Source organism: Anoplophora glabripennis, unplaced genomic scaffold, assembly GCF_000390285.2.
Source record: "Anoplophora glabripennis isolate ALB-LARVAE unplaced genomic scaffold, Agla_2.0 scaffold398, whole genome shotgun sequence".
In the NCBI taxonomy this organism is placed as follows: Eukaryota; Metazoa; Arthropoda; class Insecta; order Coleoptera; family Cerambycidae; genus Anoplophora; species Anoplophora glabripennis.
In genome coordinates this window covers 79,442-106,581 of record NW_019416485.1, presented here as the reverse complement: position 1 = coordinate 106,581, position 27,140 = coordinate 79,442, and the positions used below count along the sequence as shown (strand labels likewise).

Here is a 27,140-nt window from a genome sequence, read left to right as displayed (position 1 = left end):
AAAAATACGCGTTAAGATGTTTTATTTTTTTGCATCAAAACGGCGCCCCATACGAAGAAAAGACAAGAGAGATTTTTTGTCACAAATTGAACGAGGAATTCAAAAATGATGTAATATCTCAGTGGAGTACCATTTTTTTCTTTAAAAAAAATTGAGATTATTACCCGTACGTGCGCCAATGATGAACATAAAATTCTTAATTGCGTGTCAAATAATGCGCAATAACTACCTCTTAAAACGCACCAAATTTCATTTGCACATCTCGACCGGTTTCAGAGCAATAAATAAAATCGTCAGTTTTTAAGACATACATTTATAAGCAAACTGTCATTATTTTCTCATGTAGAATCACCCCCTGAAATTTGTCGCACTTATTTACTAACACCCTGTATAATTTTAATAATAAAGTAATAAAAAATGTAATTTTACACAACTCAATAACACATTTTTTTTTGTTATTCTTTAAATTTTGATAAGTCTGAAGAGAGCAGTAAATTTTGTTAGAAAAGTTGTTTAGGAAAAGTAGTATTGGAACACTCTGTAAATAATTCCTGACTAGCAAGTAAAAAAACTTTCTTTGGAATCGACATTTACGAAGTATGTCATATATTAATTGTCAATGTTGCAGTAAATCTCTTGTTTCCAACAATATCATTAGCAAAAGAAATATTTCGATAAGAGCGATGCTCTCTGTCAGTAGCAATACTTTGTGCCATTAGACAGCATTGACATACTCTGTAGATATATTTCACCCACATTCAATAGTTGTCAGTGATTCTGCTAACGAATGAATGATCTTAGTTGTTTACTAGATATTGCGGGTGTAACTCAATGCTGGACGGAGCTGTAATCCGTGGAGTAGTTGTTTTCCACAATGTCATTAACACCAAGACAACATAATAATAAACAAATCGTTCATTCTTCAATCACAAATAAAACTTATTCCCTAAAAAATTATTAATATTTATAGATTTTGACACATTTAGCATTCTTCTATTTTTAATATAAATCGTAAATTATTTTTAGTAATCAGGTTAATGAGTTTTTATATCATCTTGCCAAATAAGCGATGAATTGCACAGGACCACAAAAAAAAATGAGTGGAGGGTTCCTTGTACCATACCAAGTGGATTATATGTTTTTTGGATCGCTGAAACCGAATCCGAAACCTCTTTTGCCCCATCACGTTAGCGTTTTTTTTTTACCTTAAAAAACAGCTTAAAACTATCAAAACTAACAATATCATCCCTTAAACCATATAATCCTATACTTTCATAACTCAATAACCTTGAGATCGATAACCTATAATTCTAAAACTCATAACCTGAAAATCTATAACCTCAAAACTCATAAATCTCAAATCCCAATAAACTGCAAATACAAAATGAGCAAAACAAAAAACAAAAAAATACACGCAAAACTGAAACCTCAATATCGGAGAGTTTTAACTTTATAATTCTATACATCCATCACTTCATAACTATAAATCCGATAAACCCCGTAACTCTGAAGTCTCATGACCCTATAACCCCAACAGCCTATAACTAAACCTCATAACCCTATAACCCAAAATCCCGTAACCCTACAACTCTTAAATGCGACAAAAATATACTTTGATGTTGACAGTTAAAACTTCATGACACTACATCTTAGCATATAAAAAAATTAGCATATAAGTATGAGAAAGTTAGACCAGTTAGACTACAATTTTAAAAATATTTTTAAATATTAGCGTCGCAATATAATAAAAAATAACAATACTCAGCCCGAAATTTAATTTTCTTATCACGAAAAGAGATTCTGTAAAAAATTATTTTCAGGAAGTCACCTTTAAGGAGTTGTAGCAAAAAATTATTCCAATCTGCATTCGTTTAAGCAAGTACATCTCTGATAAATTCCCAGCAAATCCCAATACATCCTTTGTATATCCCAGTACATTCTAAACGTTCTAAAAGAACCCTCAAGAGGTACATAATAAATTTCCATGTGCCCCCCTCGTAAAATAATGACAGCATAATATAAATAGTGTGAGAGTTTTATTTCTGCAACTGGATGCATGTTCAGAGCGATTTCCATATAATGATCATAAACAGGTGTCATAAAATTCCAATGAACTTATTTTGCACACCTTAGTTTACTTGCCTGACATCATCTATCATTTTAACTGTAGTTCTATTTTTTTTTTAAATAGAAACGAAGATAATTCTTTGTGGGTTCAAATATAAACTGGAAAGAGGATTAGACTTAAATACGTTTTAAGTATTTGCTTTTATTTTTTCTTTGTACATGACATATATTTCTGAAATTAATCGTCTTATCTGAATTATCTTGAAGTTTCTAATTATTTCAGAGACGGTAGCAATTTATATTAATGATATTATGTTACAGTTTCTTTGCCCTTCTACGATCTTTTCCTTAAGAGATATAAAAAAATTTCGTATATCCTGTAGTCTATACCTAAATCGTATTTCCGGAAATTTATTTTATTTTCTATGTACATTTGGAACGTAAATATATTACATTTTGATTCATAAGTGAAAACATTATTTAAAATATATTCTCGTTTACAAAAGAAATTCATGTAAATATACGTCTATGGGTGTTATAAAGGAAAATTAATTTATTGAAATTGTAAAGCACGGCTAAAACAATTTTATTGATTTGGTACGTAGCTTTTTTTTTAATTATATACAAACCTACAATGTAATATTTTTTTCATGCTTGCAAGAATTATTTTGTGCTAACATAAAGATAGATACATTATGAGAGGATTTGATGTTTTAAAATTGTTTTTTAAAAAGTGAAACAATATATCCGGTTTTCATTTGTAAATAATATCTAAAGTTATGAGAAACTCGTTTGCAGTTTCTGGAGTAGAGTAATAGCTCAGGATTCCATTTAAAATAATAACTCAGTAATGAATTAGAAACTTTCGGAAATCGTGATGAATAACAGTTTTACAGTTTCTGGAGCGAAATAATAAATCTCTGATACACTTAAAAATAATTATTTTCAAAGCGTCTCCAATATTCCGGCTATTTCATTTCAGGTCCTTTGTCACAGCAACGGAATTGTATGTACAAGATAAATTATAAATGGAATTTGGGGTTTATAATTTTATTTTCTACGCAATTGTGTTCTACTGCAAAAAGTACTTTAAGGTTTTTCCAGGTTTTTTATCGATTATTGACTGAAAGACAGGGGTTTTAAAATTGTAATTTTTTTAATAACATTCTATACCTCGGGAAATGATACGAAGCGTATATTAGTTTTTCTACCTCACAGTTTCGATGTAGCTTTAATTCACAATAAATTTGATTCTCCCTACACATAACATTTTAATAAATTTAGACGTGTTCTGTATAGTCCAATTAAATGGGCCTTTAAATCGCAATTTGGTCAGCTTGCCTTTTTTTATATAAGTTAGTTTGAGGTATATAATAACAATAAGTGACATTAATTTTGTTTTCAACCCCCGGCCAGGGGTGAAAAAAGTTTAAATAAAAGTGTTTTTCAAGATAACTCAAAAGGGGTAAGAGTTAAAGAATTTTTTTTATAAAAGTTGTCGAGCATAAAATTCTAACATAAAAATGATTAATTCACCTTTTCTTGTTCTATTAAAATTATCAGTTTTACTATTTTTTTCAATCTACTCTAAAAAAAACTTTATTTTCAGAGAAATAGATATATTTTTTAATATTAAATTAGTATTGTGAAATTATTAAAATTAACGATTAAAAAATTGAAATTGTTATAACTTTTTTATTAAAAATTAAAAAATAAATCTATTTCTCTCAAAAGATAGTTTACATTTTATACAGTATGGATACAAATTGTGGAATATTGCTTATATTTCTTAAAATATTCGTCATTTCAAGAAGGTGTATTAATAAAAGTGTTAGGGGAAATTATTTCCCGTTCAGTGATATCAAGCAATCTTTCGTAGCACAAAAAATGTGGTTGCCAAGGTAACCGACTTAATTTTTCTAAACGGCACCATATACTTTTTTTGGTGAAAATTAATACATTGGACCTTTCTAAATACGATACAATACAATTTTAATGGGGTTACATAAGAAAAAAATACAAAAAATTTAAGTTTTTTATTATGCTTTTGACACTGTTTATCAAAATAATTATTAACATCAAGTTAGCCATGCCAATATACAATGCGCAACTATCACTAGCTGTCAGTTGTTTGTAATTGTGTGCATTGTTGCAGTAAACGTACTTTTTTACTCAATTTTCTGTGTACTTAAGTAATAAGTAAGTTATAATGGCGCTTGAATTAAGTGAAACGGAAAGATTACAGGTTTTAATGATGGTGAGATATGGTGACAGGAAAGGTACACAGCGGGAAGTATGCGAGTCGTTTAACGAACTTCATCCAAACAAACCTCAAATAATACAATCTTGTGTTTCCAAATTGTTAAAAAAATTTAACGAGACGGGAAGCGTTAAAGACAAACTACATACAGGGCGGCCAAAAACAGCTACTGATGACGATACTACTTTAAATGTGCTTCTGTCAATACAAGAGAACCCACATTTATCCAGTCGGAAAGTTGGTAGGATGCAAACAGCTCCACAAGGAAACGTTTCATCCATACAAGATGCAGCTCGTTCAAGAACTTGATTTTGCAAAGCGTGTTGAATTTTGTAACACTATGTTCGATAAATTTAACATGGATTTGGAATTTGGCAAAAAGATTGTGTTCACCGATGAAGCCACTTTTATGCTTCATGGATTTTATAATAAACAAAATTATCGATATTGGTGTCAAGAAAATCCTCACTGGATACGAGAAACTCGAACCCAGCGACCAGAAAAAATTAATGTCTGGACAGGTATACTAGGATATAATATTATTGGACCATTTTTTATTGAAGGGAACCTAATTACCGACAAATATCTTAATTTGTTGAGAGAACAAATTGTACCTTCTTTGGAGGCCCTAGGTCCAATTCATCAAATGTGGTTTCAGCAAGATGGAGCTCCTCCACATTATGGAAGGGCCACAAGAGAATATCTAAATGAAATGTTTCCTGCAAGGCGAATAGGCTGCGGAGATGCCATTAAATGGCCTGCAAGGTCACCCGATTTCAATCCGTGTGATTATTTTTTGTGGGGTTACTTAAAAAGTATAGTCGACAAAGAAAGACCAGTAGGTCTGGAAGATCTTAAAGCGAGGATCAGAATCGAGCTACGGCAAATTCGACACCACACGTTGGAAAACTTGACTGATTCGTTTTTAAAGAGACTAAGAATGTGCCTGAACAATAATGTTAATGTGTGTTTAGTGTTAATTAGTTCTCATCCGTTCCATTTCTTCATTTATCGTATTAAAATTAGCTTAAAACGTTGATTTTTTTATTTTTTGACTCCTTACTTTAGGACATAAAATAAAATTATAAAAATTGAATTTACCGTATTTTTTTCTTATGTGACCCCATTAAAATTGCATTGTATCGTATTTAGGAAGGGCCGATGTATTAATTTTCACCAAAAAAGTATATGGTGCCGTTTAAAAAAAATTAAGTCGGTTACCTTGGCAACCACATTTTTTGCGATACGAAAGATTGCTTAATATCACTAAACGAAAAATAATTTCCCCTAATACTTTTATTAAAACATGTTTTTGATATGACGAATATTTTAATAAATATAAGCAATATTCCACAATTTGTATCCACACTGTAGAGTAGATTGAAAAAAATTTTTAAATTCATTCTCTTTTCTGCTTGTTATATGTATTGTGATTTTTTAAATTTCTGAAATCATCCCTTAACTTTTAGCCTCAATAACTTTTTTAATTTTAATAGTACAAGAAAAAGTCAATAGACCATTTTTATGTAGAATTTTATGTTGTACAACTTTTATAAGTTGGGGAATCGGTAATCTTGAAAAAGTTTATAGTATGCATATAGTATGTATACTGACAACAATGCAACTCGAATTCAATGTTAAAAAAAAAAACGTAAATCAAAAACCACACCTAAATTTACTGCTTCTTTAAAAATTTTCCGCATTAATTTTAGAAAAACGAATTCATCTTTCAGACCTAAAATTTAATGTTAAAGGTTCTTTTGTAACCCCTTCACCTTTACCCTCACCTCAATCAGAACATCGAGGTAAAAAATAAATAAAAAGAAACCCCAGACTTCTACCAGTACACCAACAATGAAATATTAGAATCAAACAACTTCTTGAGACCTTAGCATCAAATTCAACTTTGTTATTACTATTAGTTAGTTTTGTTTCCACCTGTATACTGCTATATTGTTGTTACATCTATTAAATCTTTGTCAAACCTTGCAATTAGTTATAAAACACCAATGTATTAAACTGTATGCAATAATTGTTTACTATTTACCTGTATAAACATGGAGAAACTTTGTGTATGAATTGTAATTATGCCTGTGATAATGTAATGTTAACTGTACTACCTTTTATTTGTATTATTTTCTTTTAATATTGTTGTTTGTAAATCGAATCTGGGGTATCAACAATTAGGTTACTTGGTTGTCATACATTGGAGGTTAATATATTTGTTCTGTTACCATAGACCTAAGACACACAGAGTAAGGTTGATAATTTGTGGTGGATCATAGAACATAGCCAGTAGTAGAACATGTTCGCGGTGATTAAATAGCAGTTGCCAGTCTGAAATGTATTGTGTTCAACCGACCAATCACATAGATTGAGTAGTTTTTTTAGAATCGAGTCAATAAAACGACTGCCGGAGCGAATTAAAGCCTCTTTCATTTTGTACTGGTACAAACTAACAGCTCGCGTGTGATTACAATAAAATCGAATATTTTAATTAAATTTAATCACCAAGTGAAACGAAAATCTACAACAATAGGTAATTATTTAAATGTTAAATTTTAGTTTTCTTTAAATTTGATCCAGTAAATTCCAGCCTAGTTAACTATTAGAATTTTATTTATTTTTTTTGTAAAACCTTTGATGATGTGTAACGACGTGCTAATTGAATTTTGTTTCTTCCATTATCTCTCACCAGAGCTTACCAGAAAATTTTACGATACTAAAAAAATTTTTAAAATTCTACAAAAATTTTACGATTCTGAAAATTTTACAATACTTGAAAATTTGACAATTTTGGAATTTAAATAGTTTGCAGAAAAGTTTTTTTAGAATTCTACATAAAAAATAAGAGCTGCCGTTCTTATTTAAGTCTTAAAGACATAAAGTTTTGGTATTTGAGAAAGTCTCAAATAATTAGTTGTATTTAAAGTTAGACGGATGTAGTTAATTTCGTCATAACTAGTTTATTAGATCAAAATTACGATCTCTTAGTGAATATTAAGTAACTAAAGTTTTGGAAGTCACTACAAACTTAAGAACAAACATTCAGCAATTTTCTTGGTAATCTTGGAAGGGAATAGGACACCACCTCGAGCTCCAGATTCGATATCGCAGTCCAGAACACCAGGCAACATAGACCCGTATTCTGCCGAACGCCTGGCGAACCGTGAGAAATATAACAGTGAGATTTTTGTGTGACTTTTATTTTATCTTCTCCAATCCCGACCTACGGGGGGTTGTTAGGGACGTTAGGTGGTTGTTTGCTTTTTTTGTGTAGGTTGGCGCCCTTTTAAAATCTTTTATCTTCCCCTTAACGTTCTCCTCAAACTGACAAATATATATGATGTGAATCAATTATTAGAACCGACCCACTGCCCATTGCCGCCGCTATAGAGAGCTGCCGTTCGCACTTTATAGTTTGAACTCAGAATAAACGCTATAAAATAAATAAACATATACATGAAAAAATATTCTATAAGATAAAAGAAGTTCAGTTATTAGATAACCTAGATCCATGAAATAAATAAAAAATGTACGAAATACAAAATTATTTGACGGTCATTTTTCTATTTGGGGCTGAACAATGTAAAATGTGTCTTCTATTTTCTATATTTCTGATGCAAATAGATATGATAAAAATTAAATTTCCAATTTCATTGGGGATAATTCTTGGGGATTATTTCCAACTCTTCTTGGGAATTATTTTTGGTTGCAAAACGCAATTTTATCTCAATTTAAGCATCTTTTAGTTTCTAACGATTTCCGAGATATCAGTATATCAGGCCTAATGAAACAAAAAGCAGTCATAAAAATGTATAAAAAATGTCTCAGAAACGAACACCAATTTAGTATCTAACCACATCTGGAATCAAAATAAGATGATATAACCATATTTATGTACCTACCTACAAAAATAATTAATTTAGTTTTTTTTAATATCTCTAATGATTTTCGAGCTATGAACAAATTTGATATGGACGTTATTTACTCCATTGCAATTGTTCCTTATCCCCATCTCCCTCCAACTATTTTGTAGGTATGCCTATTTTTCAAGGAAACAATTTCTTCTTCCTTTTTTAGAATTTTTTTCATTTATTACCTACATAATTTTCGAGATAAACAACACTTTCTTAAAAGATAAACTAAGGCTGATTTATACTATGTGCTGAATTTAAGGAAAACACGAATATAATTCGTGACTTGAAAAAACTGTCAATAAGAATTTTTTGAAGCTAATAAAAGTGACAAAACCTTATTTTGATCCAAGGAGGCTGTGGTTGCGGGATTGGCGTTCGGTTCTGGGACACTCTGTATAAATCGCAAAAGTGGCTATGTATGTATGTACAGTGATCCCTCATGTACTGAATTACCGGATTACCTAAGTACCGGAATTTGCGATGTAGGGGCATATTCGATTATAAAGAGTTATAGTATGTAGATTACGCAACACATGATGTGTGATACATAATAGCAGAGCAGTTATTTATTTTTTAGTCTGATCCGACAAATTCAAGGCGCGTTACCATGAAATAAAAGGTTATTTTCAAGCTGCACCTCGCTCACACTAACCGTATTTATTTTTCATTAGGGAAAATTTCCTGGAAACACAAATAGAACGAAAGCTCTCAGAGATAAGCATATGACAACGACGCCTGCACGAACGTGCGGAGGATCTCAGGCAGCTTAGAAATTTCCACCAAACAATGGACGTTTCCAGTGGCGTCGAGGGACTTTTCTACCTTACTAAAGTACCGAGTGGTAGTAAAACAAATAAGTATAAGCAAAACAATAGGTCTGAAAATGTTGGATTAATTAAACAGGCAACCAGATCCGTAACAGTAAACACTTACAAAGTTTGGCTCTAAATGTGTGACATTTAAGAGGGTATACCTGTAAGTAGGAAAATATTACATTCACAAATATTACTTATTTGATGTATGTGTGGGTGACCCACATCATAAAGTCGCATTAGTGTCAGCGATATGAGAAAAATAGACAACAAACGAATTAATTAATTTCAAAAGCAAATCATTTTTGTATCACATCGGAAGTGTCCGCAATTTTAGAAATTTAAATCAGATAGCGTATATTTTCGTTTATTTCGATTCCAAATTACATTTCAAACATTTAGATGCATGGATGGATATATTAGTTAAATTTTACTTCATCGAAGTCAATATTTGATATTATTTTCATATTTACATCTAAAGTCTCTTAAAAGTGCTGTAATCACTTTATTTTACATGATAATTTATGAAAAAAATTAGATTAACTAAGTTATTTCTTTAATTTCAACAAGCTTAATTTTATTACACATGCCTAAATTAGCTATTCCAAATTCTATTAATTTTTTATATTATTTTTGAACTATTCAGTCGCACAAAAAAATGGTTTGCTCTAGGTGCGGTTTCGGTGGTGCGTCTGGCAGCTGCGGCTCGCGACTGCGACTGAGCGCAGCTGCTAGTCGCGCGGAGTGGGTGTTTACAGTGGAGCGTTTAGAAAAGCGCGACTCACTTGTTAAGGTGCGGTTTCGGTGGTGCGTCTGGCGACTGCGACTAGCGACTGCGACTGGTCGCAAATTACTTAATGCTTTAATGCATATTAGATGCACGTGGCAACTGTGAGGCGTTCAAGCCGCGAACGCTGGCGATCGAGTCGCGACGTCGGCGACTCGACTGCCTATGGGACCAGTCTAGCCGCAGTTGCAGTGAAGAAATGGCGCGTTTTTCTCATGAAGATGAAATATTAGTAGAAGAACTTCCAAAATATCTCTTTCTTTTTAATTATGAAGTACTCCCCAAAATATTTAGGATTTAATCGACGAAAAAATGCCTAAACTTTATTTCATCTTCCTTTAAATGAGCATTAATAAAGAAATTTAAATATCTTTCCCTCTTACGTTGTTTGTATATATTATGGCCGTCACACCTCTTGTGCAATAAGGTTTGTTTTAACAACTGTTCTTCATAATCTTCTTAGATTAAATATATAAGATCTTTCTCATTCATTTTCCCTATTTAAAACAAATAAATAAAATAATGAGAACCTATTATATTAACCACCGGACGTAGACTAACATGTGAGTCACGCTTTTCTAGACGCTCCACTGTAAATACCCACCCCGCGCGACTAGCAGCTGCGTTCAGTCGGAAACCGAAACCGCACCTTTTTAATATATACAAACAACGTAAGAGGGAAGGATATTTCAATCTCCTTATTAATGCTCATTTAAAAGAAGATGAAATAAATTTTAGGGAATTTTTCGTCGATTAAATCCTAAACAGTTTAATTTTGTTTGGGGAGTACTTCATAATTAAAAAGAGAGAGATATTTTGGAAGTTCTTCTACTAATATTTCAACTTCATGTGCAGAAAAACGCGCCATTTATCCACTGCGACTGCGGCTAGACTGGTCACATAGGCAGTCGAGTCGCCGACGTTGCGACTCGATCGCCAGCGTTCGCGGCTGGAACGCCTCACAGTAGCCACGTGCATCTAAAGGCCGATTTACATCAGACGATCGAATGCTCATTCTATCCCCACTGCATCAAATTCATTTAGTGTAAACAAACGTAGAACATTCTTTCATTGTTTTGTTTGCGTTCGCAAAGATTCTATGGAATATTCTAAGAATGCTTGCTCGCTTGATGTAAACGGTACTAGAGCGTGCGAACAGATGCTTAGAGAGTTATTGCCTGTTCGGACGTGCTCGCTCCCCGGAGCGGTCTCTTCAAGTGTTCTTGTGTTCGAGCATTCGCTCGGCTGATCTAAATATCTATGCAAGAATTTTAGTTCTTGGTTCTCATTCTTGCTCGATGATATTTTGGTGTAAACGCTAAGAACGATCTTTCATTTACACTAAAAGATCGAGAAAGAATGCTCTTGTTCTAGCTCTAGCTCTATGTTCGTTCAGTTTAAACGCGCCTTAATATGCATTAAAGCAGTAATTTGCGACCAGTCGCTAGTCGCGGCCGCCAGACGCACCACCGAAACCGCACCTTAAGGATGACTATTAGCCACCAGAGACCGAATACACCATGGGAAATGGTTTTTCATCCATCAGCTTTTTTAAATTGCCAAAAACCTACCTTAAAATCTAAAAAGTAACTTCAAAATAGAAAAAATTTATAGCCCGGAGGCAGAGAACACCATGCAGGGTGCAGACAGAAAGCAGACAAATGAAAATGCGTAGATACTTATTTTCTAGGATAGGTATGCAACTAAATTTTTAACCACCAGATACGAATACCAAAAGCATATCCTGGACATATAAAAACAAAATTAGTTCTTGATGTACACCAGAAACCTTCTACTCCCCAAAGCTGCAAAACTTGCTACAACTTTACGTTTAGTAATTGCATGTCGAAAAAACTGACTTGGTTATAAAACACACATAAAGGCTACAGAAAATCATTACGGCGGTTTTTAATTTTACTGTTACAGTAATTACTATAGGATATTAAAAGAGATACGCGTATATATCTTTACAAAGATTTTTCGTAGATAAAAGAAAATGATACAGAAGGAAGGAATACCATGATTGCAGAATATAGACTCCCCTTTGTAGGGCGGTATCCAAAGATCCACTAAATATAAAGTAACAGATTGTGTGCCTTTAAGTAACAGATTTTGTGGGTAAAGGGATTCTGGCATCCATCTACGTATGTCAGGATATACCTGACCTGTGTTATTAGGCAAGTAAGAATTTGTCTGCTGTGTAGTGTGTACATTTGTGTGAACTTTTAGGCGATTTTAAAGTTTTAGAGGCAGGTTTCTGGTGTTTACACAAAGCCGTAGTATTTGAATAACCAAAATATGCAAAGAGATTCACGAATATGATGCGTCGACTCGTTTCCACAACTGTCCCAAGGAGAAATCTATTGAATGCAAAGTTTTGTTACTTTCTAGATTTTAAGGGTAATTTTTGGTAATGTAAAAAAGTTGGAGGGTGAAGGATGATTTCTTATGGCAAATTCAATTTCTCGACTTCCGAAATACGGATATAGGTTGGCGTAGGTTCTTACCCGTGAATCAAACCACTTTCTTGCATACCTCTCATATTTTAGTACTTTCTGCGAAATTCATTCTTATGATATTCGTTCTAAACAAATTTATGTATATAATGAGATTTTGTAGACAATTTAGCTCTCCAATCAGAAAAATAAAAAATTTGACATCCTTAATTACTATTTTTAAACCATAGAGCACATTAATTTATTTGTATACTATACAATTATAAAATAAATCATAGCTTTTTATAAATAGTATTTGTAGAGGGTAATTCACATAACACTCTACATCCCTTTTCTATTTTACATTTCTACCTAGGAAAAATGGTTAAGAAAAGAGTTTTAGGAAATTTTGTTGCAATATCAAAGAAGTATATAGAAAATAATTGACTGTTGCATTTCGAAGATATAGACCGAACTGTTTGTTTTAAACCCTGTATGCTTTTTTAGAATTCACTCATTTTCTGAACAATCAAATATGTATTTACTTTGACATTTTGTACAATATTTGGTTTATCTAGTGACAAAGTCAAGATTACCATGGAACTAATGCATATTTAATCTTGTCTACTATTAAATTTACGAAACAGATTTTAGAATATTTTATTATGAACGAAATACCATTCTATAAAAGAAGTTTTATATAACCTTATGTTTAGGCAAGGGATATTTTTTTAATACATATTTCTTATGAAGGGATAATTTTATGACCCGCAAGACTAATTCGACCTCAATGCAGGAGACTCTTTTTTTAATTTTTGTGACAAACAAACCGATTTCGACAAATTTCCTTATAAAAATTTAAGTTATTTGTCATATAGCCACAAAAAGCATTTTAGAGAACGCAAAAGTAATTTTCAAAATTTAAATAATCAACTTTTAATTAATTTTAGTAAAAACTTTGTTAAATATGTATGAATATAGGGCTTTACTTATATTACATATTACACATACACATTACTTATATTATATATTCGGATATATATTTTCCTAATAGATTTTTTCAGAAGCTGCATTTGGTACAAATATTCAACTCATTTCATAGGACGACATTTACAAACATAATTAGAATCAATCGCANACACATACACATTACTTATATTATTGTATTCGGATATATGTTTTCCTAATAGATTTTTTCAGAAACTGCATTTGGTACAAATATTCAACTCATTTCATAGGACGACATTTACAAACATAATTAGAATCAATCGCATGCCAGTATTAAAAACAACAAAAACTGTCCCCAACATCCTTGGCTGGATATATGACCTCGGATCAAGCGGGATCAAGCGGGATTATCGCTCTTTACCCAATAAGTGTCCAGTTGCAAATTACTTTCTATACATATATACTGAGGGACAGTTTCGGTCAGTTCAGTTGTCCGTTCAGTCTCAGTTTCCTTTAATTGATCAGCATTAATATTCGGAGTCTGCAATGTATTCAAGTGACAGTTGACCTTCAGTTTCATTTGTTAGTGCAGTTCAGAAAGCGGTAAGACATCAGGTTATTATGCATGTGAACTGAACTGACACCTACACGGTAGACCCGTTTACACATAGGTACTTTAAACCAACGACTGGTACAATAAATTTTAGCAAATTTATCGAGGTATGGTACGGTGTGCCGTTAAGGCCATATGCAATTAATTCAACGTGAAGCTTTTAATATAATAATTATAACCTAATGATAGTAACTTTTGAAATATGTACATAGTCATATGTGGCAAATTTAACTTTTATAAACCAATGCTTAAATAACCTGAATACTAGCGATTCAAATACTATTAATATAAAAATCAAGCAAATGCAAATAGCAAATTAACAACCCAACTTCAGATCAGTACCTGACTTCATGAGTTCTTAACTATTCCGTACTCACAACGTAACGCTGTGAAATAAAAATATAACAGACAATCTAACTCAAATTTGTGGTTATCTAATCTTTGTTCATAAATTATACACCTGCGTAGCTTAATTTCTTCTTTTATAGAGGTATGTTATAAATTTTACATAACCCCTACACACATTTGCTTAAGCTGCGCCACTTGTGCTGTTTCCCTTACTAACCTGCAATTTTTGAATCGTAGGCCACGCCAACTCCGCATATTCCATTATCTCGGGCGGCTGCTACCTCTCCTGCACATCTGGTCCCATGGCTGAAAAAAGTGTTTCGGTTTCAAGACATGGATAATTCCTGTAACTACACAATTACAACACAAATGTATAAGGAAACAATTTTATTTCCTTCTGAAATCGTATATTTTGTAAGTACCTATTAACTACGTATGCCTATACTGGATATTTCATGAAAATACTACATAACTATAAAGGCAGAATAGGGCAAACTAGGTGACTACAGAATGTAAAAAACTAAAACCTTCTGGGAAAACAAGCTGATCCGTAAATGCTCAATTAGCTTGAGCTTTTGAACAATTTGTAAAAATTACTTTCAAATGCACCATATACCACTGAAGGCGAACAAATACTTGATGTTATGAATCCATGATTTCAGGACAATACTGACATAATTTCCAATATTTGTGGAAGAAAAGAACAGTTACTTGTTGAAAGTACATGAATCAGTGACAAAAATTATGCATTTAATTTTGTTTTGGCACAACTTTTAAGTTAATAGTATAATTAACTAACTAACTAACAGGGTGTCCAAGAATAACGTGTACAACGGAAGACTACAGATTCGTGGACTCAAAATAGGCAGATCTAGGCCAATTCACCTATATCCGAAATCGCTTAGATTTGCCGCTAAATGACCTCAAAGTTCGTGAAAATTTTTTGAATTTTGTAAATAACTCGAATACCTATTAATCGATTTGGATTATTTTTGAGGTGTGGACTTTTGCTTTCAATCTACACATTTTGGTGTTATACAGAGTGTTTTTTAAACCTACAACTCCTACAAAATTGATGTATGGTCATAATATCAGTTCATAACTTTTCCTCTTTCGGGCAATAATGACAACTATTTTTTATCTTATAGGTCATACCATTTAGAAGTTTTTGGACCCTTTGTAGAATTTTGATTAAAGGAGCGGTTTGGGTACAAAAAAAATATTTTTAAATTAAAATAAATTTATTAAATCAAATTTTTTACATATTTATAAATGTCTACATTATCGTGCTAGTAGGCACTGATTTTGTAGGTTGAGTGTAATTTCAGTCTGATTTTTAAGTTATTGTGCCTGACAATTCTTAATGAGTGTTTACGACGATAAGATATGCCACCTTTTACTTCATTTTTCGATATGGATACACACATAGGACGAATTAGAGTTATTTACAGTGTGCAATTGTATTCAAATACAACGCATTGATAGCATTATTATTGTCCCTGTTAGAATTTTTGCAAAACACTTTAACCGAGTTATTGGAAGGTGTGCCGTTATTACTCAGAGCTAACATGTGGTTTATGCATGATGGAGCTCCACCACATTTCACTGTAAATGCCCAGCAGTATATTAACCAAAAATTCCCTCGTCGATGGATCGGTAGAAGGGACAATGCTTCTTTTAACTGGCCTCAAGAACTGCAAAGGGTGTCCTTTCTTCACTGAATTAATTTTTGTTATAGAAACAACGGTGATCATTTTGAACAGTTTTTATAGTTGTACTAAATTTGATAATACCTATCAACTTGTATTTGATTGTTTTTACTAATTATCTCAATAAAATTAGGCATGTTGTACATAACTCTAATTCGTCGTATGTTTGTGCATCCATATGAAGTAATATGGTAATATATCTTATCGTAGTAAATACTCATTAAGAATTGGCAGGTACAATGATTTATAAATCAAACTGAAATTACAATCAACCCACCAAATCAGTGCCTACTAGCACTTTGTTAAGTATTGTAATATGGGTGGCAAGATATTGTAGACATTTAAAAAATATTTTTTTGTACCTAAACCGCTCATTTAATACTCAAAATTCTACAAGAGTCCAAAAAACTTTCGAAAGGTATCACCTATCAGATAAAAAATTGTTGTCATTATTGCCCGAAAGAGGAAAAAGTAATGAACGGATATTATCACCACACATCAATTTTGTAGGTGTAAGTTATAAAAAACACTGTATAACACCAAAATGTGTAGATCGTAAGCAAAAGTTCACACCCCAAAAATAATCAAAATCGATTAATACCTATTCGAGTTACTTACAAAATTCAAAAAATTTTCACCAACTTTGAGGCCATCTAGCGGTCAAACGAAACGATTTCGGATATAGGTGGAATTAGTCTAAATTTGCCTATTTTAAGCCCACGAATCTGTGGTCTTCCGTTGTACACGTTATTCTGGGACACCCTGTATAATAGAATAATTTTTATACTAATTAGAATCAATTTCATGCCAGTATTACGCAACGGATTTAAAAGCAACGAAAACTATCCAGTTGCAAATTGTATACATATTGAACTGACCCTCGCACTACGTTAGACGCGCTCACTCGCTCTACAAACTGATGGACACTAGTCATTGTTCTCAATTTTTCAATCGGTTGATTAATTCCAATGCATTCAACATTTTGTAAAATAGGCGTATTTAAACCCTTAAAACTTTGTAAACCATGTAAAACCTTGTGTAAAACCATCCTGTCCTCCAACGGAAAAGCAACCCTTCAATGGTGTAAGTACTTGTTTTATATAATAAATGTTGATTTGCCAAGTGAGTTGACCCGAGAAGATGCAAGGTGCTGGTGTTTAGGAGGCACCAGGCGTCCCCTATAGTAAACGTGACAAAATAGTGTGCCATATCGCAATGCTCGATACTGCTTTTTTTTACAAGACGCCTGAGTTAAATAAGGTCCTCATCTAATGACACTCGGCACCTAATAAGACCCACATTTTGAAAATTCAGCTAAACGACTTTCAGTTGCAAAACGACATAAGATAGGTATAATAAAAATCTATGAATCGTGGCTTCTACTAAATATCTGGGGGCCTTCAATACGCTAAACTGACAGAGAGCGACCTACTATTTCGCAAATATGCAAAACAACTTGTAACTGATGTTGTTTTAGGAAGAAACTACTCTGCGGATTAATGTCTCGACCAGTATTAAATTACATCCTTAAAATCTAATCTAACAGTTTAGGATTATTTGTCAGCAGAATGACGGGACATACAGGGGGGCCAAATGAAAACGAAACAGAGCCATTTTCAGGAACTGCGTCAAGATTGTAGAAAAACGCTCAGACCCGTCGATTTTAGATTAAAAGGGGGACATTCTTTGCTGGTATTTTTTACTCCGCCACTTTCACCCCCAAGCAAGGGTAAGCATAACCCCAAAATATTTAAATGGCATTGGGGGTTGAGTAATATTTCTTTTGAAATCTCTTACAATTCTCTTTACAACAGACTTTAAATTTTATAATTCCGCCCAATACTTATTAAGAATTTTGATTTTAAAGTTGAAACTTATGTACAAACAATTAGTAACGGTAAAAATGTCAGTCATTCGAGTTAAGTACGCCAATGGTATAAATTTAGTATTTCTTGCGTTACATTGGTTTTTGGCGATTTGTTATCACTTTCGTAAAAAAAAACAATTGTAAAAAACAGAAATGAATGCTATACACACACAATGAACGTAAAATTAGTGGATTCCAAATTATTTTCTAGTATTATTTGGAAGCGTTGGTTGGTAGTTTATTTAATTGTGTTTTTGAAAATTAAACACTATGGTTTATTCCATTGCGGAAAGGGTAGATATCATTTCGCTTTACTTTATGAACAATAAATGTGCGAATAGAACAGCTCAGCTATTTAATGAACAACATCAAGATCGACATGTCAGGAGGAAGTATGTTCTAGAGTTAGTAAAAAAATTTCAAGAGACAGGGAACGTAGCCAATAAAAAACGAGAAATTGAAAAACCTATAGTTAATGAAGCTAGTGAAGTTGCAGTTTTGGGACAAGTTCATCTTGATCCTACATTAAGTACGAGGCAGCTGGCATCTGTGTCTGGGATCAATCGAACTAGCATACAAACCATTTTGAAGAAGAATAAATTCCATCCATACAAAATACATTTAGTCCAGGAACTTCATGAGGATGATTATGACCGCCGTTTGCAATTTTGCGAAATAATGAGTGAGCGAGCAGGGAACGATCCACAGTTCCTTTTTAACATCTGTTTTTCTGATGAATGCAGTTTTTTCTTGAACGGGACGGTAAATCGTCACAATTGCCGCTATTGGTCCGATTCAAATCCCAGAGTTTTTCACGAGGTGCATACACAGTAACCGGAAAAATTAAATGTATGGCCTAGAATTTTCGGTGACCGGCTGGTGGGTCCTTTTTTTCTACCTGGTAATTTGACTGGCCAAATGTATTTGCAATTACTGGAAGACGCTATTGACCCTGCCTTGACTGATTTTGTTGAAAATGTTCCAGAGTATGATGAAGATCATTTGATTTTTCAACAGGCCGATGCTCCTCCGCATTATGCGTTAATTGTCCGTCAGTATTTGGACCAACGATTTCTACGGAATTGAATTGGGAGAAGAGGGAGCATTAAGTGGCCTCCACGATCACCGGATTTATCGCCCTTTGATCTTTTTGTGGGGATACCTAAAAAGTAAAATCTATGAAACACAGCCAGCGTCGCTGGAAGATTTGCGTGAAAGGATCGTCGACGAATGCCGTCGAATCACTCCATAAATGCTTCGGAATGTGCGCGAACGTTTCGAACAAAATCTTTAGTCTTGTATGGAAGCGGGCAGTCATCAGTTTGAACATTTAATCAACTAAGTAGTAAGTAAGCAACTAAACATAATTTAAATTTTAAAATGTAAATTTTTTTCAAAGTATTGGGCGGAATTATAAAATTTAAAGTCTGTTGTAAAGAGAATTGTAAGAGCTTCCAAAATAAATATTACTCAACCCCCAATGCCATTTAAATATTTTGGGGTAATGCTTACCCTTGCTTGGGTGTAAAAGTGGCGGAGTCAAAAATACCAGCAAAGAATGTCCCCCTTTAATCTAAAATCGACGGTTCTGAGCGTTTTTCTACAATCTTGACGCAGTTCTTGAAAATGGCTCTGTTTCGTTTTCAGTTGGCCACACTGTATAACGGTTCCATCTTTATGTCATAGGTGAGCACAAAGCAAAGATGATATTAGCAGTATTTACAAAACACCGTCACTTAAATAAAATATAAAAATATACTCAAATGTAAATTAATTGACAATTCTCAGCACGATATTCTCCCGCAAGATATACACAACACTTGCCAGCATTACAAGACCAACGCACGCTTAACTGTCTTAAAATTTCCTGTTAGAAGATATCCGTTATTGTCTGAACACGTTATATAAAATGCATATGCTATTAAATCCCACGACGATGCTTTCCCTCGAGACGTTGAGCGGTATTTTTCCGTTCTCACCTCATCTAAAGTAGAAAATGAGCTTTTCGTTGACATATCCTGACATTACTGATATTGCGAAAGTTGCTTGTATTTATTTTATGCTTATTTTGAAACTCAATGGTGTGACAAGAGATATGATTTTGTAAGGAAATAAATAAAAAAAACAAGTCAATTCATTATTGCAACTAGGTATTATCAATTTAATATTGATAAGAAACTACTCAGTTATAATATCACAAGAGCATAGGAAATATTCGATTATACTTCCGAGTCACGAGACGTATTCTGCGATATTCCAGCTACGCTGTCGTGGTGTTTTAAGGATATACGTCGAGTGAGGAGGTTAGTATAATCGAATATTTTCGTTTGCTCGAGTGGTATTCGATACGATTATATAATTCAGAGCTTGAACCGAAGCGTTCCATTTTTGTTTTTGACGTTTATTGACAAATGTTAAAACTATCGTTACCATGACATAGTTCACATTGTTGGAGGAGGCGAAACACCAAAACGGTTATACCACGTCGTCAAGAGTATAATCGCTTATCAATACATAGTAACTACGTAAAATTTGTAATTGCTATTGGCTAAATTTCTAATGAATTATATAATCGACTAAAATTTCGTTCTTGGGATTTGGGCCCTTGGAATAATGAGCGGAGCACGTGAAGCACAGTTGGTTTTATACCTGCGGTGTGCTTCCATTGCATTTTCCTTTTGATAAAATATTACAAAAGCTACGTTATTTATACTACGTGATAAAACATAATGGGAAGCAAAAAATAGAAAAAGCATGATATTAAATCAATCACATGATTCTAATAATCCAATTTTTCATTTGATATGTGACAATAACTTCATCTTAAATTTAGAAAGTATGAAAATTTGTTTGTCGACATATAAGGAAATATTGCAATATTGTTCGTATCTTCAAAATTAAAGGATTTTATTTGAATACCACCAACTATATTTAGTGATACAGGGTAACTTTTTAAGTACCTACTAGATTATTAGAAAGAAAGAAGCTACTATGTTATTATCCTGTGCACCGCAGTATCATGTCATGCTGCGAATAACAGAGAAGTTCTGCAATTAGTAGAGTTAAATTCCGCACTCAGCATCCGAGAAATTGTACTAAGAGTACTATTTTAAACGTTCTTAATTGTTTCGTATTTTAATGAATTTCTTTTAAAACTTATGGAAAATTCTCTGACATCTAATTATTTTATTTTTGCCATGTTTAAATAACATTGTTTTTTCTTAAAAGTTCTCTATCATAAAAATTTTAAATAACAATATGTCAAGTGATAATTGATTCCAAAAAGTTAATTACTAATCTAGAGGAAACTATAAATCTTTTAATTTAAACTTAATTTACAAGCTTTGCTAAAAATTATCATCAGCATCTTCTCTGTAATAGAATAGTTTGTTTTTAAAAGATGTTCAATGCAGATTACGATTACACCAATGATGTAATATATAATATATTCACAGGAATATATAACAGTAGTTAGTTTTTTTAATAAACTACTATGATAGTGTATGTGGATGATTCTAAATAAGGCATCAATTATGTTGAATATTGTTTCTTAATTTTACTATCTGCAAAATTAATATTTTTTTCCTAAATTTTTAAAAAGAAACTATGGTTGTACATATACATGTACAACTTGTAATATTTTTAAAATGGAGGAAGCAGACATGACATCAATACAGCTGTGGGAGATTATAATATTGATTTGATAACCTCGTTATTACCCCTGGTGCGAATTCACCCACGGAATCGAGAGAGCTAGGGATCACGACGCAAGGAATGCTATGAAATTCAAATTGGGGCACAAGAACAGAGTTACTTTACATAAATATATAATAATAGCCACATTCAAGGAGAAGTCAACAGTCATGACTCGTCCGAATTCAGAGAGACCAGATATCAGGATCCAAACCGAACAACAGTCCCCAGGAATTCACGGATCCACTTCGACCCCGATCGAACGTCGACGTTGTCCACAAACTAAGGTGAATTTCTTTAAAAAATAAAAAATCTTTATTTATACTTCCAAATCAATTTCGTCGCCTTCAAAGTCATCCCCACCCGATGCAATGGACTTATGCCAACGTTTTTTTCAACTGTCGAAAAGTCCTTTTTCGGTATGGCCTTGAATGCTTTCGTCGATTCGGCTTTTATTGCCTCAATCGAGTCAAAACGGTGTCCACGGAGTGGTACTCAATTAGACGAATACGGTGGTTGCGGAACGATACGAGTTGAATTTTTGGCGAAATGGTCTCGAATTATCGATGCTTTGTGAGCCGGTGCATTATCATGATGGAAAAACCAAGAGTTGCCTGTCCATAATTCCGGCCTTTTGCGGCGAATAGCATCATCCAAATACGACGCATAACACTCAAATAATATTCCTTGTTGACAACTGTCAACATGACCTTGATTTTTGACTTTGGCGTGGTTTTTTCGGTCTTGGTTCACCTTTTGCACGATATTCATTCGAGCATAGATCCATGTCCCGTATCCAGTAATGATGCATTTCATGACGTCTTGTAAGTTAGAAATCATTGTGTCACAGATGTCAACGCGACGCTGTTTTTCCAAAAAGTTGAGCGTTTTTAAAACCAAACGAGGTTTGACGCGTCTAAGGCACAAATAATCTTTCAAAATGGTATTTATCGAACCTTTTGAAAGTCCAACAGTATCAACAAGGTCTCTTATTCCAGTCAAAATGAAGAAAGACCAATTAGTGGTACGTTAGCATCCGTAGTAGATGGTATTATGAGAGAGGTGTCCGACAAATCTTTATCTCTTCGCAGACCAACTGAGGCGAAAGTCCCGGCAATGTCTGCAGTATACGAGGATTTCGATATAATATAAATGGTGGTTATATTCAAAATAACGATTAATGCAAGTAAGTGAAACGTAGAGTGAATCATAAACACCACGCCTATTGCAGTGATTCGATTATTTTGCTTACTAAATAAATGCAGCATTGTTTCAGTTCCATACTTTTAGATAAATTGGTCTTATAAAATAGTGGTGGGAAATATTTTAACATTACTCATTACTTACTACAAGCTAGCCCTTTGGAATAATATAGCACTAGAACTTCAAACTGCACCACAATTTTGCTTGGCACTATTTAGAAATGAACAAGTATTTCAGTTTCAGTGCAATATATAAATATAAAATAAATTCTTGACTAACTAACTTTAAATGAAATTACAGAAATCGAAATACAATGTATATATTAAAATTTTGTTTCTGAAAATACGTGTTACGTTTTATTAAGTCAGGACTATTTAAAATATATAAGTTGTAAATATTAACTGTTTTTAAATTCGTAGAACTCTTAACTATGTTTCAAAATAATTAATGACAATATTAGCACGTAGTTTCGGGGAAAATATATTTTCATTTCCAAATTATTACTATTACTTATTTGTTAATATTTATTGGCAATTATTCATATCACTCATATATATTTGGTTTTGAGCTCTTTGTTCTGATTTAAAATATTGGTTTCACTGTTGTTTTGAATTCAACTCTGTGGTTAGGATGGCTCCTATTACGCCAGTACCGGACTAGAGCTGATTACTGGCAGAGCTGCCAAGCGTAGTAATTCGACTCGGAGACCTGTACTCATTTATTTAAAAAAATTTTACTTTATAGTTAGTTTTAGGTAGGTAAAATAGGTATAATTAGGTATAATTAAATCGTATTCCATTGTATGTCAAAAGAATAATTCATATTTCTATTGATTCTCTGAAGTCATGTTTGATTGGCGGATATATCTACCATTAACACTGAGCCTAGTGATTTGGGAATTTTCCGCTTTTTTTTCGCGAGAGGGCCCGTTTTTTTGGAAATTTCAACTGTGTATGTTCGTGGTCGACAAAATCTGTGATTATTTAAATCATCTTTAACAAGGATTAATTTTTGTGGCCAGATATATAGAATTTAGGGGTAGCTAGTGCATTGGATGCAGATATTTTTGGTGTATACCCCGATTTTATGACTTCTTATGGAGGATTAGTGACACAACACTGTGAAATTCGCTCGAAAATTCGTTCTTTTGTGTTGTTTACAACATCTACGAGTGAATCAATTCTTTTAAAAAGAAAATATTAGAAATTCACATTATCCCCTCATATTACCGCGACGAGAAGAAATGAGTTAATAATGAATTATGAAAACTAAGCGAGCGAAAAACAAAGTTTTCCCTCAAGAGAATAATATATTCGCTGATATCGTACACTTATAATGAAAATGACAAAACAAAGACTCTCATGAAAAATTTCGCCTCAGTTTTTTATTTTGGTTATGTTTATTAAAAAGTTTACCACGGAAACTGAATATTTTTTCACTTCTAATTTAATATTTATGTCAAAATTGTAATTGTCTTTAACACATGACAAGTTCGACATAACGTAACAGCTTATCATATGTTTCTGCCGTGTATCTACTGCGTTCACAACTGTACACATGTATCCATATTATAAAATTCGTTCTTTGGAACACATTAATAACTGTTATTCTTCTTTTCGAAATTTAAAAATTTATATATTACAAAAATCGGTATCGTATCAATTTTAATAACATATCAGTTGAAGGTCAAAGGTATAAAAATAACGGAGAGGATATAAATGCAATTAATAATTGATTTATTTTTACCCCCAGGGGGAGACAACTCGAAACATTGAGAAAATGAGTGATTCAATTCCAGATATCCATAGCAACTGTATCATTACCTAATTTCCTAATATTTTCCCTATTATACAGGGTGTCCCGTTCATGTTTCAAAAAAACTTGTATGCAAGTTCCTCATTTGAAAATAATGGAGGTAGTTCATATAATGTTTTTCTTCTTAGAGGCCCTGTTTTCAAGATAGTGTGTTCAAGTTGTTACTTTCCAAATGGTTTTTCTTAATTATCTTTAAATCGGCTAAAGATAAAAATGTCAACATTTGTACACAAGTAAACATCAACCGGATGTTAAGAATAATGTGCAAATAGTTTCTTTCTGAAAAGCAGTGTTGCCGATATAGGTAATTGCAGGGGTACAATCGAAAAAAAATTTGTTACATTTCTTCTTTACAGGCATACTTGTCGAAATTCGGTAGCATGTACCATTTTCGAGAAAAATTAAGTCGAATAGAAGCAAATGAGGGACAATTTCAGCATCTATTGTAGTATTTCGCGATTTGCTCATTTATTTAATTGTGCAATTATTTTGTTCTGTCTGTCTCCGAGTTTGTGTTATCACTTTTTTTAAGCATTCATGTAATGTCCATCAACAATTCAATCCATTCTACAACTGTTCATTTTAGTAGTGGTCGTGTAGTAGTTTACAAAATCTAAAATTAGTTATTAACAGATAATTAATTACCATAATTTGTTTATTTTGATTTACTTTTTTAAATGTTACTTTACAAGCTTAAATTTAAAATAAATTTAAAATTTTTTATTTCTTTAAGTTAATCATTTTTTTACAATTTAACTGCTTTATGTGATACGTAAGAAATTCTTAGATGCAAAGACTATTAGTAGCTAAATGTCTTCAGCTCATTCAATTGTAACATCCTCTTTCAATTTAACATTCTGTTAATGTACTTGTGCCGTTTTATGTGAGCAAAAAAAAATACAACTTAATTTTTCTCGAAAATGGTACATGCTACCGAATTTCGACAAGTACACCTTTTTTTGTAGTATGCTTTAGAGTTTACTAAACCGTTTAGCAATGTAACAAATTTTGACTTTTAACATTTTTTTTTTCGATTGTACCCCTGCAATTACCTGTATCGGCGACACTGCTTTTCAGAAAGAAACTGTTTGCACAATATTCTTAACGCATAGTTGATGTATACTCGTGTACAAATTTTGACATTTTTATCTTTAGCCGATTTAAAGATAATTAAGGAAACCATTTGGGAACTAACAATTTCAACACACTGTATCTCGAAAACAAGGCGTCTAAGAAAAAAACGTTACATGAACTACCTCCATTATTTTCCCATGAGGAACTTGCACACAAGTTTTTTTGAAACATGAACGGGACACCCTGTATATGGAAGTATCCAAATTGACATCTGAAAATTTTATAGCAGATATGGGATTTCTCGATATGTTATCTGCAATGAAAACAATGCAAACCTCTGGTTCCGTACGGTTATACCTTACGGAGCTGTCAACCTAATTATATTAAATGGAACATCTGTTTGATTGTGCACGAAGTACCTTCTGATGTTGTTTTTTTTTTTGGCTGCCCTGATAGGCAGGATAATTACGGGGCACTGATTGATTTTTTTAATGAAACCCTTTTCTTGATTTTTCACTTGTTTAATGACTTATAATAATTTCTCACAAGGTGTCTTAACACTACTCTAACCTAAACTCATCTGTCTGTATGTGTGTAGAGCTTGTGTGCCCACACCCTCGCTTTCGTCCCACACCTCAAAACAATGAAGAAGGGGGTTAGACGGAACCTTATGGCGCGTGGCGGAACAACATCCCACATATTTTTTTGCAAATTCAGAGCAAGAAAAAATTTTAATGGAACACTATGTATCTCATAGCTAAAATTAGGCATTTCGAACATATTTGCAATTTTGTTAAAAAATACTGCATCTCCATAACTGTTTCCGTATAAGACATCAATATTTAATTTTTGGCATGATGGCGTGACAAGTTTAACAATAATATATCAGGTTTTTTATTTTTCGGTATTGTGTTTCGTCAATTTCAAACCGGGAAAACTTTTTTATTTTAAGATGGATCGGAACTATTTAGATTATATTTAAATTTAGGATTTAGATGTAGGTATTTTATTTTTAAAGAGATTTACGATTATATTTAAGATTAAGATTTAAAATTTAAGAGATTAAAGACATATTTTGATAGCAATTATGTTTACATTATACTTACCATAATATTTATTAGTATTTTTCCCTAGATTCTATAAGTAGGTATTTTAATCTTACGATCTCTGTTGCACTATTATATTTTATGATTTCCCATTAAGTTAAATAAGATGATCGAGGGTCTCAAAAGGACAGGGGTTAGGTTCTCACCACCGAGGTAAAACAGGTCATTTCTGAGGTTGATACCGAAGTAGACAGACGTCGAAAGATCTCTATCCCATCAGTTCTAATCATATTTTAGTTCATTTAGCTTAATGTGTCTATGTTTCAAAATAAAACCTTATATTCAGCGAATTGCGATCATCCTTTTCATATATCCCAGTACATCTTTTTGGGAGTTCGACCAGCATAGACATAGAGCATGACATCGCGAATTCCTGAATATAACTGAGAAGTTGTTGAAGATTGAAATGTCGAGTTTTTAGTGCTAAATAAATTGAAGACGTTTTGAGCAGTTGTAGTTAGACGAACCGTAAATAATGATGAA

At 32.8% G+C, this 27,140-nt stretch overlaps 1 protein-coding gene across 1 annotated transcript in view; it reads right to left on the bottom strand.

Moving 5' to 3' along the window:
- The window catches only part of LOC108909206 (neuroendocrine convertase 2), a 134,187-nt gene that overhangs the window by 88,603 nt on the left and 18,444 nt on the right, over window positions 1-27,140 (bottom strand). The window contains exon 5 of the mRNA XM_018713462.1: window positions 14,408-14,496. Within this exon, the coding sequence (XP_018568978.1) occupies window positions 14,408-14,496 (89 nt within the window). The remainder of the gene's footprint in view (window positions 1-14,407; window positions 14,497-27,140) is intronic.